Source organism: Bicyclus anynana, chromosome 1 (genome assembly GCF_947172395.1).
Source record: "Bicyclus anynana chromosome 1, ilBicAnyn1.1, whole genome shotgun sequence".
Classification (NCBI taxonomy): domain Eukaryota; kingdom Metazoa; phylum Arthropoda; class Insecta; order Lepidoptera; family Nymphalidae; genus Bicyclus; species Bicyclus anynana.
Window position 1 is genome coordinate 10,421,255 of NC_069083.1, and position 21,991 is coordinate 10,443,245.

The 21,991-nt window shown below is 34.3% G+C and overlaps 1 protein-coding gene across 1 annotated transcript in view; it reads left to right on the forward strand.

Annotated features, from left to right (window-relative positions):
- Positions 1-21,991, forward strand: part of LOC112051280 (lachesin-like) — a 126,146-nt gene that overhangs the window by 96,915 nt on the left and 7,240 nt on the right. The window contains exons 2-5 of the mRNA XM_024089859.2: positions 3,680-3,783; positions 17,689-17,896; positions 19,830-19,988; positions 21,221-21,349. Of these exons, the coding sequence (XP_023945627.1) occupies positions 3,680-3,783; positions 17,689-17,896; positions 19,830-19,988; positions 21,221-21,349 (600 nt within the window). The remainder of the gene's footprint in view (positions 1-3,679; positions 3,784-17,688; positions 17,897-19,829; positions 19,989-21,220; positions 21,350-21,991) is intronic.

Here is a 21,991-nt window from a genome sequence, read left to right on the forward strand (position 1 = left end):
TACTCCTAGATGCGACTCGTGGAAGCGATAATGTGACGTAGTCTTCCTACGTGTACGGGTAATATTAGCATTATCATATATTACAATATACATAATATGTAGTCGAGTCATCTTAATACTCGTATATAAATGCGAAAGATCAGTCATCACTAAATCTTGTAAATCGCTTGGTATTTTTTGCGATATAATATTTATTGCGGATTAAACAGGTCGAAGGGTGGACGAAGTCGCGGGCGTCCGCTAGTCATTATATAATTTTTAATCAACTTCTACAAATTGCTTTAAATAATTTGTCTTTGCTGGAACTATTACTTGCAGTGGACGTGTGTATTCAATAATGGATATTGATTCGGCTTTCGAAAATATGTTGATAATGACACAAATAATTCTTATAATGATTTTAAAAATTCTCTGTAGCAACGTTCTATTTAGGTTAATTGCATTGTAGAACAGTAAGATAATATAAAACTAGAGATGCCAGTTGGAACGAGACCGTGATACGTAAACAAGGGGTAACTATCGTCGCTGAGTAAGTTTATTCTTCAAACAGTGCGGCGCGGTGCGGTATCTACGTGCGGATTTCGTAGATGGGTCCAGCTACGACTTGTAGTCTGAGAGCGCGTGCACAATTTTCTTTGAGGGATTGAGTGATATATTAGATAAAAAATTTGCGTTAGTTATGCCATTTATAAAGACTTAACGTATTCATTTAAAATAATAATAGATTATAATAACAGCTGGTTCTAGGCAGAAAAAACCTCAAGGCTCAACTAGTACTTTAATAAAAGATTCTAGTGTGAATTCACCGTCGTTTCATAAAAAAGTACATTCTAGAATCTAGTATTTAAATGATTTTAAGCATACCGGATAAGATTTAAGACTTTTATTTGATTTGCGTCCAATTTTAATATAACAAATCTAAAACCCCAAGATTGCGTATTCTATCATTAAAAAAGTAGAAAACCACATTATCAACAATTATTAGTAATTGTATAATCTGTAAATTTTAAAGTACTGATTAGCTTAATTAAGATTTTATTAGTTTTGAGTGGTGCGATATTACAGTTATTGTTTAATAATAATCAAGATGTGACAGAAAAGGACCGTATTCACACTCTCAATAAATCAACTGTACACCATTACTTTCTTTAAAGATACATTATCTATTTTATCAAACACTCGCTAGAATTTGTCTGCGCACTCCTAGAATATAATCTCGTAGTCTCGTAGACTCGAGTCGCAACTCGCTACGCAGCCCTCTACGATCAAAGAATGACAAATGTTTATCCAGTCAACCACTCTACACGTCACCCACAAAATTTATTGCCACACCCTTGTATGACGTTGCGTATACGAGCCAACCATAAAGTCATTACCGCAAATGTTAACGTGCAAATTTGCAAAAATAACAGAGCCAATTTGGCAAGTCGAAGACAAACGTGTTTAAAATGGATAGAGTAGAACAGCGGCCATCTATCTCACGACTTGATAAACGACGACATTATTCCTTATCGCCCACTCAATTTGTTTAAAAGCATTCTGCTTTGATAATTTGAAAATTACAAATCGTATCTTTTGACACAAAAATGTCCTAATAACTGCGACGTCTTACCAGTTTGATAAGCCTAAGGGGAGGACTGATTGGAGCCATTTGTACGAATTTAATGTTTTGAGGGGCTTCATGTCTCATCAATAATAATTATTTTAGGAATTCTATTCAACTGACTTATTAAAGTAAGAAAAATATATCGTAAGTCTTTTTCGCGAATTTCTTCATTTTCGTTATGCGAAATATTAGAATTTATTTTTAACTATTAGTCAAATGTAGCAACTTATTTTTTTAATATGAAATCGGTTTGGGCTTGAGCACGATATACCTTCACTTCATCACATCACTTTAAGGTAATTATAGATATAAACTAAAATGGAATGCGATTACCTAGATATGTGTATTTAGTACCCAGGAGAAGCTGCTGTTACACGTTTAAGTTATTTTAAAAGAAATATTTAACTAAAGTTAAAGAAATAATAATATAAACTGTAAACGATTGATTGTATGTAATACGGGCTTGTATTATAAAAAAAAAAAAAAAGGGTTAATGCTAGATATGTCCAAAGCATATGACAAAGTACAATACAGTATTTTACTTAATAAACTATATGGCATAGGAATACGCGGAATACCACACGCGTGGTTTAAATCATATTTAGAAAATCGCGAACAATATGTTGAAATTGAACAATGTGATCAAAAAACGGGACAAATTAACTACACTAGATCAGACGTAATAAAAATGACTAACTCAATACCCCAAGGAAGCGTTCTTGGGTGTATTCTGTTTTTAATTTATATCAATGACTTGCCGAAAATCCTTGACGAATATTGTGTATTATTTGCGGATGACATTTCTTTATTATTATCTTTTTCAAATGACATTAACTTAAATGACAAATTAAATAATCTACTCAATGACATAATTAAATGGATGAATGTTCATAATTTAGAAATAAATTTTAATAAGATGAAAATAATTCAATTCAGACCATATCAAAAAACAGAATTAAATATCAAATTTTCCTATAATGACATAAATATTGAATGTGTTGACAGTTTAACTTTTTTAGGTATACAAATTGACACTCATTTAAATTGGAAAAATCATATACACAAAACGAAAAATAAATTATCGAAATTTATATATGGACTTAAAGAATTAAAAAGAACCACTGACATGAAAACTGCATTAGCTGCATTTTATGCCTATGGGTACGCGTGGTTAAGGTATGGGGTAATCCTTTGGGGAAATAGCACAAACGCCCAAGATTTGTTTATACTTCAAAAAAAGTGTATACGCATCCTCGTACATATAAGTAAGACTGAATCATGCCAACCGTATTTCAAACAACTAAAAATATTGACCCTGCCCTGCATATATATTTTTGAAATATGTAAATTTGTGAGAAAAAATTTTCATTTTTACGAAAAAGTCGATAACTCTTATAAACCACGGCGCTTCCGCGAAAAAAACGAAAATAAACTAATTTACCCTCTTTCAAAATTAATACTCCACAGCTCCGGCCCATACGCAATGTCAATAAAAATTTACAACAACCTTCCAGACCGTATACGTAATGAGGCGAAAGATATTGCTTTCAAAAAGAAATTAAGGGACTTTCTGGTCGAAAAGTGCTATTACACGGTGAATGACTACTTGAATGACAAATAAAAACAAAAAATAAAATCGGTCTCCCTATCACTCACTCGACAAAAGGCTACGCCCAAACTGGGTATCCATAACTTGCATTATGTAATAAAATGTAACTTGTAATTATTATTATTATATTGTATAATGTAATGTATGGTATTGCTTGATATTAAATAAATAAATAAATAAATAAATAAATAAAATATTTTATAAATTACTGACTCACCCCGTAAATTGCACCTACTAACTAATAAAACGAAAGATTTTTTATATGTCACTTTTAAGATCATCCCAATTTTTTTTTTGTTTTTTAACCACCGTATTCAAGCTAACATAACAAAAGAATATTCAAATAAATCAACCTTTCGGTTCGGTTCAGTTATCAGTATCATGGATCAGAAATTCCTTATATTTATAAGTAAGGTAGGTAAGTTAAGAGATTTTGTTCTAAAACTCTATTTGTTTTGTTTCAGTGATAGAAGAGCCAGAGTTCACGGATGTGATACAAAACGTCACGGTGCCGGCGGGACGCAGCGTTCGACTGGCGTGCTCTGTAAAAAATCTTGGTTCTTTTAAGGTACGAATAAATTTATAATAGGTAGGTAATTTTGGGAGACCTTATGTTTACCTTACCATATCTACTATTATTAGGAACCAGAAGCGAAATACAAATAAAAATAAAGAATTACAAATTATTTATTTTCACACACATGTACTTTGTAATAAACTTTACGCAAAATCAAAAACCAGAGAATTCTAACACATTAAATAAATGCGTAACACTATCTCGATAACAAAAATAAGCAGATTGACTGACAAAGGGCAAAGATTTACTTTTACACTTGCTGTCGCAACACCAAAACCGTGCCGAATGCAGCGCGTAGCTGCTTATATAGACTTTCTTGCAATAATGGGTACTTGTTACCCCTTCCAAGATGACGTAGTCTCACTATTATTCCAATACTATATTATCTGTAACACTGATAAATAGGGAAAAAATGGAATGTTGGCCGTTGAGTAGTTAAAGCATGGACACGTAAGAAACAGACCTTTCGCATTGTAATATAACTAGAGAATACCTTATGATTTTACGCGCTTTGTTACCGTCCTGTAGGAAAACGGGGATAAAAAACCCTATGATAATGTAGCTTTTCATTAGTGAAAGAATTTTTTTAAATCAGAATAAATAGACATTTACATTTATTATATTAGGATAGATTGAATAAATAAATACCGAGTCATGTTGAACACTTAACTCAGTGTCTCACAAAAGTATACAAAATCACAAGACGCGAGCAAAGCACTTAGGTAGCAGACGCCACAAGCAGTCAGGAAGGCGACAATACGCGGCGAGCAGCGAAAGGAAACATAAAATAAGAAGCATTTTATCATTTGATTTAGAACGCGCCGTCGTAATAAAGTGTCCATATAAATGGAGGGAAATATGATTTACAGCCCGCGCGCCGATTTTACACCTCGCGCTTCTCACATGGAAGATTTTAAAAACTACTTCACCGAGGTTTTTCGTATTCCAAACAAACAATACACAAACAATTACGTAAATTCCGATAAATATTTAAAAAATCTTATAAGACTTGGCCAGTGGCCACCAGACTTTTGACTTTGGAGGAAAAAAAGTCATTTTATCATAATTAAAATAACATAATGATGAATTGAAAGGTTTTACCGCCTACTGGTAAGTATCGGTCAGTCTACCCGTATTTTTTATAACTTTCTCATTTTATAACAAATGACAATGACAAAACTAGTGACTAAGCTATTAAAAGTTGGTGAAATCATCTCTTTATATTTATTTTACGTTAACAATCGAATACTCTTTTAGGTTTTACTTTAAACAGTACGTTATCAAGGGATGTCTGAGGGACATCTCTAATATTTTTTCTCTATACGAGTATCTAGGTATTGTAGAATAAAAACTGTGAAATATCCAAATCACAACGGAAATATTTCTGATTTCCCAGATGTGTGAAATATTCGGTTATTTGGAGATAAATTTGTATCAATAGTAAAAAAATAAGAACTTGGAATTGGTGTAAATCATGATATTCACATGTTTACATACTCGTGCATGTCATAAGAAAATAAAAATCATAGAGTTTCTAATCTCTAAATCTGCATGCATATTTTCATCCGGTACTTTTTCACGTTCGAATAAATTAAGCATTCGCGAGGTGCTTTACCTAACAATGGTCTTCTTTTTATTATCGTTCGTTCACCAACTTGCGCCATGTATTCTGATTTTCAGCATTCTGAAAGCCAATTAGGTTTTTTTTTTTCAATAAAAGTGTTATTTGTGCTACGTGCATGCCATTAAATGTTAATTGTAAAACGGTGTTCAATCCTAACTAATATTATTTAATGAATGTTATATCACTTTCTTTTTGTTTGTTTACTCTTTATCATGTTAACCGTGATAGCCCAGTGGATATGACTTCTGCCTCCAATTCCGGATAGTGTGGGTTCGAATCCGGTCCGGGGCATGTACCTCCAACTTTTCAGTTGTGTGCATTTTAAGAAATTAAACATCACTTGTCTTCGTGAGAAAAACATCGTGAGGAAACCTGCATACCAGAGGATTTTCTTAATTATCTGCGTTTGTGAAGTCTGCCAATCCGCAATTGGGCAAGCGTGGTGGACTATTGGCCTAACCTATTATTAGAAGAGACTCGAGCTCAGCAGTGAGCCGTTTATAGGTTGATAATGATGATGATGATGACTATTTAACACCTTAACGACTAACCAATAAACATCCAAACATACACATTTATAATATGTATTAGATAGTTAAAATGTAAAACAACTTTAATAGGTAACGACCGTCTCCACTGACCGATAAACCGCAAGACGCCGCACCGGATATATAGGGCTGCCACACCTTTTTACGCATGGCTAACTGGCTGGACATGTCAAATAATATCTCAAAATATTGAGGAACTACGAGGATTTGCATACGGGTTCATTACATACCGATATTTATCAGTAAACAGCGGGGATTCTGTACGAATTCGGTCTATATTACTTCACTAATTTAAGTTTTATAATATAGATTAGTAACATGAATACTTTTTTACTTTAACAGTCAATTAAATAGTAGACACAAATTTTATTTTACTTTTCTGAGTACAATTTTCTTGCGTATTTAATCAAACGTCTGTCGGAAATAATCACAAATATACTTAAAAAAAAAAAATTTTAGAACTCAAGTTCCGATTCTTTGAAATAACAGTTTGACATCCCTAGGCATCCGGAAAAGCTCCCCTGGAAATGATGAACCGCAGCAGTTCGGTAGTTGTATCATACTAGTAAATATACAAATATGTACTACGTTTGGCGACAATTTCGTATATTGTATCTACGCATCTATTTCAGATATGTTTGTATTATTCATTTTTGTTTTGGTTCAGAGAAAAAGGTAAAGGGCGAAAGTAACCATATCTTCTAAAAAATGAGGGGAGCCTCTTACCTACATTTTAAATAATATAAAGCTGAAGAGATTGTTTAGTTAAATGCGCTTAACTCAGAAACTACTGCTTCAAATTGAAAAAATATGTTCATGTTAAATAGTCTGCTACGACCAATAGGAACGGAAAATTATAGAAAAATTGTGGAAAAACAGAAACAAATCATTTGGAAACGTAATTTAAGTTACACATGACGAATATTTTATTTTTTCAAAGTAAAAATAATGTTAAGGTTGACTTTTGTCAAGGAATTTTACGCGGCCGAATTCCCAGGGTTCCACAACTTACGTTTATAATGTGTTACAAGTAAAGTAAATATTTGAAGTCAGCTTACTTACATGGTTTTATTGGTTACCTACTTGAAATTTTACAATTTACTACAATTCGGAAATATTTATATTTACTAAAATATAATAATATAATATATACCTAAATTAACTAAAAAAAGTATAATATTTAAATAACCTATAATACCTATTTCAATAATAGCCACAAGGCGGATCACACTTATAAATTAAATTCGGACACATTTATAAAAGTTTACGTTGCTTGAAACATGAAATTTCATAAATAATATACTAATTACATTATTCAAAAAAATTATAGAGTCATAAATCTTCAGACTTTAATTAAAAACCTCTTTGCTTGTTCGCCTCAAGATATACTAAGCTTACAGTCACTTTTAAATTTATTTACGTGGCTCGAAGCAATATGAAATGAAATACTTACTATAAAAGACAAGATAGTGTACTTTGAAATAAAGGCTTAACCGGGGGAACCATCACAGTTGCCCTGTATTGACAACAAGAAGCGGATTTTCCCGAAAGCCTCGCCTCTGCCATTAGTTTTCCGCATCGGTTAAAAAGATTTGCCTCTTCGTCCGACTTTTTAGAATTATTGAAACGACAAAATACTCTGTTCCCATTTACCTGTTATTTTATGGTTTTATTTTTTATTTATACATTCCGCATACTTCGTATCTCTAAGATTTTATCACTATTACCATTTTTCTATTTCCGAGTATATAACATATCGATATATATGTGACCACTGTGAAGTTGGATTGGCAGTGAATGATTCCATGGCTAAATTATGATTTACGTTTGTTGTACTTATCCTATAAACCAGTGCTACGAGTATATTATAAAAAAAACAAAGACGGGTTTAATTACATCTATACTAATATTATAAAGAGGTACAGTTTCTGGTATTATAAGGAATATTCTATAGATCTATTAAACCGACTTCGAAAATTCTTTGAACACTAGAAACGGGAACTGGACTACGCGGCTGAAACCGCGGAGCGTCAGCTAGTAATTAATAATTCTAAAAATAGTTGATTTGGACAGATTTGGATGAAATTCGGCACAGACTTGTTATATCATGGAAGAGCTCATTAGACTGCATTTTATCCGAATAAGATACTCCCAGCTGGCCTATTCATTATTTTTCATTCAATAGGCTTTCATTGTAACACGTAATAATCACCAGTATTATGGTAGTTGTAAATAAACGATCTCATAATATTAAAAAAAAGTGTGAACATACAACGAAACTGTTAATAAAAACAATGTGCATACCAAAACAGCAAGTAGCACATTTCCTTTTACAAGAGAATGCTACACAATATGCACACGTTGCTTATTCATCGGCATGAAATGTCAGATAGCCGCCACTGCACGTATGTTGGTTCGCAATAACATGCCGCGCCGAGTCGCAGCTATGTTAAACGCATACCACATATGCCGTGTTTAAATGGTGGCATATTTGTTACGCGGAAGCTTTGCCCGACTTCCAAAGTCTTTTAAGGTTAGACTTTCTTAAAAGTGATATCACATCACACTAAATTATATACACTATATTAGCATCATACTAATATTATAGTGGCGAAAGTTTGTGTGTAAGTATGTTTGTTCCTCTTTTACGCTGTGGCTAACATAAACACACAAACTTTCGCCTTTATAATATTAGTGTGATATCCAATATTATAATTCACAACATATTAAAAACTGCCTTTCATAAGAAAAAAGTATATTTTTTACTAGAAAACACCAAAAGCGTATTAACAACACAGTTCTATTAAATATATTTCTATTATATGTGCCGTGGTAGCCCAGTGAATATGACCTCTGCCTCCGATTCCGGAGGGCGTGGGTTCGAATCCGGTCCGGGGCATGCCTTTTCCTACCTTTACCTTTTACCTCCAATTTTTCAGTTGTGTGCATTATCACGTGTCTCAAACGGTGAAGGAAAACATCGTGAGGAAACCTGCACACCAGAGAGTGTAGTTTATAGACTTCACTTTGCAGAGCTTTATAATAGAGGAGATACAAGGGTAACATTGAATTCTACGTTAATTTACCACGAGTACAATTGTGTAGGACATACACACATACACCATGAACAAGGCTTCCTTTTGTTCTTGAAACGTCGTCTGTTTTAAATGAACATCGTATTAATAATAATTATTATTATAATAACAGCTAGCTAGTCTAAAACAACCACACGTAGCTTATTCATCGGCATGAAATGTCAGATAGTCGGCACTGCACGTGTGGTTTGCAATAACATGCCGCGCCGAGTCGCAATGCTGCTCGCACATTCGGGCGCAAACGAGGGCCGCCTGCTCAATTTCTGACATATTATTTCCCCTTCTTTAATATAGAGCAAACAACGGCCACAAAGAGATCTACTTACTCGGCTGCAAATTGGGCTATCACGGTATTGTTTTTGTGCTTGTTGTAGTTTATTTTATTTATTTATTTTAAAGTATATTTGGCATAACTAATAATACAACCAATATTTCCGTTCCGTTGAAATGAAAATGTACAATTATCAAAGGTGAAACATTTAAATCAAAATTGTTTAAATCATACTCAAATTGCGAGTTCAAATTATACTCACTAGAAATGGCAGTATCTATTCTTAGTAGACACCACCGTATGCAAGAAACTCAGCAATGAATCTTCCTAAAATTCATAATTTATATAATAATAATAATTTTCCACGCTATAATGTTCATGATACCGTACAACAACAACAACAACAACTATAATGTACATAAACCTACAACTACTTATATCAAATCCAAAAATAGCTTATTGGCTGAAGATCGGCACAAAGTTAGAGGACCCTCGACACAAATCCTCAGTCGAAGAGTTCTCTAAGTGGGCTTTTAGTAGAAGTAAGCTAAGCCGTCTCCCGCAAGATGTTCACTTATTTCTGTGTGCGCGATTGCATTACTTAGTGGGCCGTCGTTTTACCACACTCGCTTTTCTACAGATACACGTGTCTTTTAAGAAAATGTTATCCTGTATTGCTTTGATTTTTCTCAACAATAATGGTATAGAGTAAGCTTTTACCTAAAACCTTTTTGTTATATTACTTATTATACCTGATTGTCTAGTTCAGATTTTCCTTTTCATTTTATCTTATGGAAAACCGGAGTGTTTCAAAATTGTTGTTCTACAAACTCGCCGTGTAATAAGGTAAATCACTAGAAAATGTAAAAGCACCTCGGAGCGGGGAGCACAGATAATAGCGTAAGATGAAACTTCTTAAACGTTTCATAATTAAATCTGTCGTAATATTATTAAACACGTCTACGAATCATCTCCTCCGGCGATGGGCCCGTCGTTACGGAGATTCGGTGCGGTGCGGCAGAATGGCTAAAGTTCGCAACGAGTCCATTATAAATCAAACGACGCCTTCCAGGCACGTCTTGAGGGACGCAGGCTTCTCCCACGAAGCCTCACAACTTCAACTTTGCCTCTTTAATGCCTCTACAATTAAGATAAAAAGAACGAAGGGTCTACGTTCAACGTGTTTAAAGATAACGAATTAATAGGCCTCCGTAAGTTTCGCACTAAACCTTGAAGGTGATCTTGGCAAATGAGGCTTCTTCACTTAATACGCTTATGAAATTATAAGTGTTCGTCTGGTATATAGGCATGACCTAAGTGAGAATGAGTATTATATAAATTAATTGAAATACATTATATAACGATTGGCGCCGTGATAGCCCAGTGGATATGACCTCTACCTCCGACTCCGGAGGGTGTGGGTTCGAATCCGATCCGGGGCATGCACCTCCAATTTTTCAGTTGTGTGCATATTAAGCAATTAAATATCACGTGTCTCAAACAGTGAAGGAAAAACATCGTGAGGAAACTTGCATACCAGAGAATTTTCTTAATTCTCTACGTGTGTGAAGTCTGCCAATCCGCATTGGGTCAGCGTGGTGGACTATTGGCCTAAGCCCTCTCATTCTGAGAGGAGACTTAAGCTCAGCAGTGAGCTGAATACGGGTTGATAATGATGATATAACGATTACTTTGCCTTAAGGAAAATTTAAAATAGATAATTATCAAAACAAATTATACGAAGTATATCAGAGTATCCAAACAGGAATGTCAATTTGCACATAACAAACTGCGTTTTGTATAACCGACAAGCATCCGCTGGCAAAGTGTCTCCGAGCTTGACTCTAACTCGTTTAGGATCCAGGCAAATGAAATTAGTTAGCCGACATTTCAAATATCAAATTTGCATCCGACATCTTCATTAGATACTTTGCACATTTAATGTTGCCGAGATTGAAATAATTTAACTTACCCAGTGCTGACGACTTTGTAATAAAATATCCAGATACTTTTTAATAATAAAAATCATTATCGCTCTCATCATTATTAACAACCTCAGAATGCGAAGAGTTAGGCTAATAGTCCACCACGCTTACTAAATGCGGATTGGCAGATTTTACACATGTAGAGATTTAAGAAAAATCTCAGGTTTTCTCACTATGTCTTACCGTTTGCGACACTTGATATTCAATTTCTTAAAATATTCGATTATCGCTATTATTATCGTTTAATTTTTTTATCCTTTTTTTATTTATTTTTAAAAATAAACATCTGTATAACGCAAATTATTCATGACCTTTTTAGTTGTGGAATTACAATGATTAATTTGTTATAGCCAGTTGAACGGTACTTTTCAATATTATTATTTCAACAGTAACATAAATAAATGTGCAATTTGTAGGTATGTTTTTATAAATTGTATAATAATAAATCACTTGCTGATCGGAAGTACAAATTGTTTATTTATCGGTCGGTATTTGTATTGTATGCAATTACAATGCCACGCTGAACAAGTGCCTACGAATTACGTATAGTGCAGATTGTACGAATATTTGTATAGTTGTCAAAAACGAAATTCATTTTTGCCTTATAAAGAGTATTCGTTATCAACCCATGTTCGGCTCACTGCTGAGCTTGAGTCTCTTCTCAGAATGAGAGGGGTTAGGCCAATAGTCCACCACGCTGGCCCAATGCGGATTGGCAGATTTCACACACGCAGAGAATTTTCATAATTCAAATACCGACCGATAAATAAGCAATTTGTACTTCCGATCACCAAGTGATAAATCACTTGGTGATCGGAAGTACACTACTAAGTATTAAGTATTATACAATTTATAAAAACATACCTACAAATTGCACATTTATTTATGTTACTGTTGAAATAATAATATTGAAAAGTACCGTTAAACTGGCTATAACAAATTAATCATTGTAATTCCACAACTAAAAAGGTCATGAATAATTTGCATTATACAGACGTTTACTTTTAAAAATAAGTAAAAAAAGGATAAAAAAATTAAACGATAATAATAGCGATAATCGAATATTTTAAGAAATTAAATATCAAGTGTCGCAAACGGTAAGACATAGCGAGAAAACCTTCAATTTTTCTTCAATCTCCACATGTGTGAAATTTGACAATCCGCATTGAGTGAGCGTGGTGGACACACGTAGAGAATTAAGAAAATTCTCTGGTATGCAGGTTTGCTCACGATGTTTTTCCGTCACCGTTTGAGTCACGTGATATTTAATTTCTTAATATGCATACAACTGATATTGGAGGTGCAAGCCCCGGATCGGAGTCGAACCCACACCATCCGGTGTCGGAAGCAGAGGTCATATCCACTGGGCTATCACGGCTCTAAAGACTCGTTATTTCTAAAATATATCACAAAAAGTAAATATAAATGGTAATTTTTATATATTTCCTTTATTATTTTTTTTTCTTTATCTTTATATTTGTAATGTACTCGTATAGTTATATAGACAATTCTTTATGTAATCATTTAGTTTGATTTACTTAGTAAAAAAAATATTTATTTATTATATAAACAGAATTAGGTCAAACGTGAAAAAAAGACTAGACCAATTAAAATTAACATTCTACGGTAATGCTACATTGTTTCTTATTAAAGAGTTTGTTCAGTTTTATTTCCATCAAAATATTCCAAATAATTCACAACTCTTGCTGTGGAAATATGTTTAATTTAATGGTTGTAATTATTCATAAAATTATTGTGAAAGGCTTTTACGATTTACGTCAATATTATTGCAAACTGCATAAATGTAACTTAATTAATTAACATTACTAAAACAAACATTTATTACTAAAGACGGCCTCCGTGGCGCAGTGGTATGCGCGGTGGATTTACAAAACGGAGGACCTGGGTTCGATCCCCAACTGGGCAGATTGAGATTTTCTTAATTGGTCCGGTCTGGCTGGTGGGAGGCTTCGGTCGTGGCTAGTTACCCTACCGGCAAATAACGTACCGCCAAGCGATTTAGCGTTCCGGTACGATGTCGTGTAGAAACCGAAAGGAGTGTGGATTTTCATCCTCCTCCGTACAAGTTAGCCCGCTTCCATCTTAGACTGCGTCATCACTTACCATCAGGTGAGATTGTAGTTAAGGGCTAACTTGTAAAGTAAAAAAAAAAAAAAAGCTCTTCAGTGTCACTATAGTATGCCATGTCACAACAAATATTAGGAAACACTTAGCAAATAGTGAAGCATACATAACTAATATAAATGATGATTCTATGATAGATAATGATAAAATACCAATTCAAAATTTCCCCAAGTTTCAATATTTTATCATCGTGCTACGGCATTAACTTGGGATGATTGTTGGTAGCGAAATATCCAGGCGACCCGACAGCCCGATGAAACTCCCAAGTTCAACACTTAACGCTTATCTCGTAACCGCTTGTAAAATTTTGATTTCTCCTTAAATTTATCTTAATTACTTGAACAATTAAATGGAACTTTGGAAGTTTTATAGTTGTTCCCAGTTACATATAGGTACGAAAATTTAGCTTGGTTTGGCTTTAAATCCATTAATAGCGAAATTGTTAGTAGGTGATTAGATATCTAAGTTCACCTGAGTCTCGGGAAAATTTCTTACTTATAAATATAAGCAAAGATACGACAATTTAGGTAACTGCTTACCAATTTACCTGAATCGTCAGTGCATTCTTAAGATTTTCCAATCAGTATCAGTGTTGTTTCGGATGAGAGGTCCTGTGTTCGAATCTAGGGTCGGCCTATATGAGATACTGCGATATTCTTTTTTCAACAAATCAGATAAAATTTTCAGCCTGGAGTTAGGAAGTTGGAACCCCTGTGCCTCGGAGAGCACGTAAAACCGTCAGTCCCGGTCGTTATCATTAACATATAGTAGCCGTCAATTAATTTAACGTTAACACCCTAAACCCGCCAGCTCGAATTGGTGCAGCGTGGTGGATCTAAGCTCCTTAACGCCTTGAAAGGGAGTATTCGCCCTGAAGTAAGCCGTTAAACTAGTCTAATAATGATGAGCTAAGTAGGATAGATATTCAAAATATGAGTACGGCGATAAGTCTGCAGGTTGGCGGCGTTGAGTAGCGGCTTCTAATTTAATCAGCGCGACGCAGACGGACATACCGCGGCTATTAGATTAGACGCCGGCCACAATTACGCAGATCTGATTTACATCCGCCGGCGCGCCCGCTCCCGACCGGCGACCACGGCCTTAATAAACACTATCGGCTCGCCCCGAAATTCTCTCTGTGTAAAATGCAATGTAAATGTATCACGGTTTAAAGTTTTACTCTTAGGTGTAAATTTACCACAGGAATGAGATTCAATGCTTCACTTTAGCAAAGCCTAAGGTGTTTGACGAATTAGATAAGTAAATGTTTGATATATTGTTAAATTTCTGAAGAAAAAAGTATTATGCTTTTTTTATTCATCCACAAGATTCAAAAGATTTTGTTGAGTCAAAAAAGAAACTCAAACTTTAGTAATGTTATACTTAAAAAAGGGGTTTAGCTACCGTCCATAATGTATAATATGCTTCATTAACAACTTTCGCTGCGGAGCTTCAAAATTATTCCCACGTAAATCATTCGTAATATTAAGCCCCGTTTAATAACCCGGAAGTACCAGGTTACTGAGAGTCAGGCCGCCGTCATTAGAGGGGTTACCATCCCATTGCATAATAAAATGGGCGAAGTTTCCTCAAGTCCATTATAAATTAGACAGCGGCTGAGAACCGTATCACTTAAGATAGGTAAGATGTGACCCGGCACGAGTTTTGAGCTAACAAACTTCCCGTATATTGCCTCCGCAATCTTGATAAAAAGAACTATCCATGAATCAAACTTAAAGTCGGATTAAGAGATGAGAGGTCTACGGGCAACTTTTAAACTTCAAACTGGAACGTGCAAAGAGTATTGCTATGATTACTTTTTGACTCGTTCCTAGCTTGATAAAAAATATTATAGGAAGAAGCCAGTCGTACGTAAACCGTACGAATTAATGATTATATATAGTTACAAATACGGATGTAATATTTGACACTTATTTTTAGGTATATATTATTTTAAATAACCAATTCGTAGGATTCACGTGTAAATAATCACTTCTAAGATTATATAATTCGTTCAAATGTTAAAAATAATGAGTAACTTTACTAAGATCTTTTAAAATCGGATGAATAAATATATATTCATAAGTATTATTTATTATATTATATATCTATAGCTTATCCAAATTATATTAATCGCTGAAAAATTAATAGATTTTCTACGATCATAAAATCTTAATATATAAATGCAAAATTATCACGAAATCTCAAAAACCGCTAGACGTACAAAGATGAAATTTAGCAGGGAGGTAGTTTATAGTTAGTAAGTATCCACTAAGAACGGATTTTGCGATAGGGCCGGATTAAAGAAGTCTAAAGGTTCCCGCAATTTTGTATGAAGTTCGTTCATTTCTTAAGCTACAGACTTGGAATTCGGCAGGAAGATGACATATAGTTGATAGACGTCCGTTACAAACCAAATTTGCACAAAGACGAAGTCGCGGGCGTCCGCCAGTTAAATATATATCCGTAAATACCGAACGTTTGAATCTTCTCAGGCACGTAGCGTCGTCCAAAAGTGCAGCGAACAAATTGGTACATGCAAATGCACACACCCTTTTTTGTAAAAAAAAAGCTTTACTGTTCATTACGCGAAATTGCTTCCGGCTGAAAATTAAAAGTGGCTGGATTGTTTCCAGTATAACAATCTCAGTGAAATGCATTTTAAGCGGTTAATGCCGTGGAAATTGGTGTGAAGCGGGGACGGGATGGCAGCTCATGCAATTACACAGATGTCGCGAGAGGTGCCCGCAGCGCGTCTAATGGCGACCCGTAAATGTTCAATTTTGCCCGCTATTAATGTTGTTTCATTTGTTCCCCGGAGCCACGAAGGCTGGCTCTGTAGCCATATGGCACGTCGATTCTCTTTCTACAAACGCTAACGCTTCGAAAATTAGAATAATGTATGGGAATGACATCCGATCCGATATAATGATAATGATGCGATCGGTAATTCATCACGTGAATCGTGAACTGTCGACAGCAAATGTCATTCCTATACATTTTTTAATTTTCAAAGCGCTTACGATTGTAGAGAGAATCGACGTGCCACGTGGTTACAGGCCCTAGCTGTATTGTTAACGTTTCTTTGTCGTATTCTTAAGCTAGGTAATTTGCAAAGGGTTACCACTTAGCTCTGAAAGCTAAACAAATAGCAACACAGATCTTTTAGTACCTAAAGTTAGTACTTACTAAATAACAACGAAACTTATTCTTAATCTAGGTAATTTGCAAAGGGTTACCAAGTATCAAAATACCGACCTAGATATTTTAGTACTTAAGCTTAATGTACTAAATGCTTGGCATCCAAACTGTGGTAAAAATATCGTAATGAAAGTTCTTTCTGAATAAGTACATTTATTTCGAAAATAAATCTATCATCGTAAGAAATTACAGATGGCTTAGTACGTTAACGTTACTTTGTCGTAGGTTATACTAGGCAATTTGCAAATAATTACCATGTAGCTTGAAAACTAAAAACTACCTATTCGCACGTTCAGAATTTAAACTTTATTTACTTACTAAATACTTATTATCAAAATTAGTTATTTTTATTCAAAAATCACGAAAAATGTTTTGGAACGTCTAAGAACTTTTACCGTTTGTTTGTCGTATTTTAGGTAATTTGTAAATTACCAATACTACACGGTTATATAGATACCACATACTTTTCAAAGCAAACAAGTATTTACCTGTACTAAATAGCAAAACTGGTATTCATAGTAATTACCAAGATCTTTCTGAATTACTTTTGATTCGAAAATAAAACTGTCGCCATAAGAAGGAACGATTCCTTAATTTCCGTTATGTCAGTCGTCAAATTTAGACTCGATTGGAAATCGTTGAAGCAATGCTGTACGTTTTCATTCCCCACCTCTGTCTCATTTTCCTTAACTTAATATCTATTCTTTTTGTTACGCTGATAACTTATCGAGATATTTCATCTTGTAAAAATGATTTAAAAAGTTAAATCGATTTGATTTGTTTGATTTACGGCGCTTCTAAACGTAATATTTCTTCGAATAACTTTTAATTCTATAGTGTGTACCTATTGATTTAAAACAAACTTTTATTGTTCTTCTACTTTTTATAGTACAGAATAAATTAAATAGTATAAATAAATTAAATACCTACTCCAAAACTAACCAAGTAACTAGTTGATCTGATGTTGAAATCAGTCGAAATTATTGAAAAAGATTTGGATATATATTTTTTTTAACTTTGTTCACAGGTAGCATGGATGCATTTTGAACAATCGGCCATTTTGACTGTTCACAATCACGTGATAACACGCAATCCGCGAGTCAGTGTGACCCATGACAAGCATCGAACCTGGTTCCTGCACATATCTGACGTGCGCGAGGAGGACCGGGGCCGCTACATGTGTCAGATCAACACGGTCACCGCTAAGACCCAATTTGGATACCTCCATGTTGTTGGTAAGCTTCTATCATTGTAAGATTACATTGCGAGGTAGTCCTACGTAAGCATGTGAGCTTCTACCATGGTACCTATGGTTATAGGTTTTATTCTACTATTATTGTTATGTTATAGTACAATATCCTACTAATTATCAACCCACATTCGGCTCACTGCTGAGCTCCTTACCTTCTTCACAATATCACGTGTCTCAAACGGTGAAGAAAAACATCGTGAGGAAAGCTGCATACCAGAGAATTTTCTCAATTCTCTGCGTGTCTGAAGTCTGCCAATCCGCATTGGGCCAGCGTGGTGGACTATTGGCCTAACCCCTCTCATTCTAAGAGGAGACTCGAGCTCAGCAGTGAGTCGAATATGGTTTGATAACGAACGATCCTACTAATATTATAAACGCGAAAGTTTGTATGGATGTTTGTTTGTTACTCTTTAACGCCGCAACTACTTAACCGATTTGGCTTAATGGCGATTTGATTTAAAATAAAGATATATAATACCTTGTATTAACACAAACTACTTTGCAGTCAAACTACAAAGCAAACTACAATGCATATGATGTTTTCCCAATTTTATGTTTTATGTATAACTAGCAAACGCCCGCGAATTCGTCTGTGGAATTCAGTATTCCAAAATCCCTCGGGAACCATGAATTTTTCCGGGATGAAAAGTGCTCTATGTGTTAATTAATTGAAAAGTGAAGTTCTATCTTCGTTATAAATTTCATCCAAATCGGTTCAGTAGTTGTTGTGTCAAAGAGTAACATACATCCAACCAAATATCCATACAATCTTTCCTGTTTTATAACATTAGTAGGAGTAATCTTGTTTATTTCTATATTGTGTACTAACTAAATGTATTAATTGATTAAATACCACACTAAACATACAGATATGTAAACAATATATAAGATCGATACCAAAATTACAGACGACCTTGCCGAATACTCGTAACATAACCTTGTCGAATATGTTTACTTGTCTGAGCTAGTGTTGTACGAATAGTTTTAGTTTGTCAAGATGTCACGGCCATTCTAATAAAGCTACAGATATGAATTGGTTTGCCAGATACTAGGCAAATAACTTACGTAAATTACGTAATATCTGTGAATGACCCAACTTATCTCAACTTCATTGCCTTACTGAAAACGTCAAAAACAATATGTATTAAATAGCTATTTTATTGTTATTTTCTAGATGTATACAATTTGTTATAACTCGCGGACTTTACCCTAGTTCTTTCTCTACGCATATGTAATAACAATACTTTAGTTACCTCAACATTTATCAAAATTTATTTATTTATAAATATTGTTCAATAAAATATGTTTATTGATGATAAAATTTGTTTATCAAAATCAAAAACACATAAAAAGTACATTTTCTTTAAATAATATTTGCCACAACTTTGAAATATGACCAATATTCCCGTTTCACTCCAATTAGTTGCAAAAGTGTATCAGGAGTGGGTACGACAATAGACCAACGGGGCCGGGATCGAACCAGCTACTAGTGATGAGTGCGACCGCTTTACCGTTGAGCTATTGAGGCTCTAAATTAATTTTTATAAAATTAATGTAATGTATACTTCAACTGGTGCGCGAGACTACGTTTAGAGAATTCTATCTAAGCTTTTATAGTCCGATTTAAAACTACACTATGTATGGATAAAAGTAACAACAATTAAAGTTAAATATTATAATTAATTTTTATCAAATTAATTAGAGTTACATAATTTCATCCAAATTAGCCCTAAAACCCATTTTTAATTTTTAGAAAAATCTCAAGTTCTCATCGCAATATCAGTCACTCCCTCCTGACGACATCATTAGTTTCTTAGTGTCTTAGTTAAAGAAGGAATTTTCCATTTTGTACATATTGTGCTTACCTTAGTAAAACCGTGTGCACGCCATTGTTGTTTAACTATGAATGTTTGCAGTGCCGCCATCAATCGACGACTCGTTGAGTTCGAGCGACGTTATCGTGCGGGAGGGCGCCAACGTCACTCTAACGTGTCGCGCTAATGGCTCTCCTAAGCCGACCATCAAGTGGAAACGGGATGACAATTCAAAAATCTCCATCACTAAAGGACATTCAGGTAGGATTTGTTGACCCTGTTACGTACAGTTCAAGCTCTGTTTTCTACAATTAATTACATTATTGCTCATATAAAATTTTATATGACTTAACTAATCAGTTGACTCGTATAAAATTTTATATGAACAATATTAATTTCGTGTAGTACATGGAATAAGGGTACGGAATATATCGATATTAATTAATAAAAGACAAGGATTTCATATAAAACTAAATATCATGTCTTTTTCAAAAATTTCCAAACATCAAAAACGCTGTCGTCCATTTTGTGACGTCACAATGTTACTTTCTGTAAACGTCCAACTAATTGATCTAATATTTTTGTCAAACGCTCCGTTTGTACCTATAGGATTTGTTAACGTGACGTCATGAAAAAGTCGAAATAGAGACCATATTAATGGCCAACAGGCGTTTTGGCTCATAATGTGAAAAAAATATTTAAAAATTGAAATTTTCATATAATTACGTCGTTACGAATATGATATTTTTTTTTCAATCTAGTAGAACTATAATCCACAATTTAAGACCATTTAAAAATAAGCGTCAACTAGCCTATTGTTCAATTAATGTTTGCAATTCGCTGTTAATGTAAATACAAGCGGGTGGTAGCTCTATATCGAAGCAAATAGTAAATGTTTCTTACATACTTGACATGCATACTTACTATGATTATGTATTTTATGTTATTACATTATGTCAGTTTTAAGTTACAACATTGAAATTGTCGGTAGGATCTGCTTACCGAACCGGAAGAGACGCTACTCACTGTTGGACTAGACATTTCAAAAATGAAAGCCTACTTTAAATAAATAAATGTGAAGTTGAATTTTGAATTTGTGTTAATTTTTTTTATTGACAAAGAATACAATTCCTAATAACTATACAAATCATGCCCACGTGGAATGGTGGCAAAAATACTGGCTGTGTTTCCGCGCTGGACAGCCAGGCTGATCCTTTGCGCAAAAAATGAGCCAGCCCTTCTGTCACCAGTCGAGGCAACTAGCCGCGGTAAAAGGATTCGGTGATTTTTTTTTGGCAAATGTTAATTGTTAATATTATTCCTTTATGTTGGTCTAGTTGAACTTGTATGCAATTTAATATTACAACATTATTACTAATAACATTTTCAGACAGAAAATTCTCATCAAGTCTTTATAACATGTTCTATATGAAGTTATCATTTTATTGGCATACTAAATCATGGTAATGTACTAAATGTCATTTTGTTTATAGTATCGGAATGGGAAGGTGAAGTATTGGACATGGCACGAATTTCACGTCTGGACATGGGAGCTTATTTATGTATAGCCAGTAATGGAGTGCCGCCAACAGTGTCTAAGAGAGTCAAAGTTAGCGTAGACTGTAAGTCTAATTGATAAGTTTCCACCCAATCTGTCTTGAATCTTGATTGAATGTACACACGAACTATTCATGAGTAGCTTTTAAATATTTACAATTCAATACTGATTATGATTTATCAGATATATTTTTGTTTATGATAATTTTCCTATTTTTCATTTAATAGAATTTTTAGTTATTTATTTCTCGTTAACGTGTATCACAACTCTACTCAGATTTCGTCTATTCTGTCAATTTCATGAGTGCTGCGTTTCCACTTGATTTTCTGTCCCCTTTTAAAAACATGTAAATTATTTAAAGTTTTTAAAGCAGTGGGGTATGCACCGCCAACTTTTCAGTTGTGTGCATTTAAAAGTATTAAATATCACGTATCTCAAACGGTGGAGGAAAACCTGCATACCTAAGAGTTTTCTTAATTCTCTATGTGCGGGAAATCTGCCAATCCTCATTGGACCAGCGAGGTGGACTATTAGCCTAACCCCTTTCATTCTGAGAGGAGACTCGAGCTCAGCAGTGAACTGAGTGTGGGTTGATAATGATGATGATGATGTTTTTAAAAATAGATACGTCCACGATTACTAAGTGAGCACGAATATTAGTCGATTACCTAAGCCCTAGCCCTTATTGAGACGTATGAATAAAAGT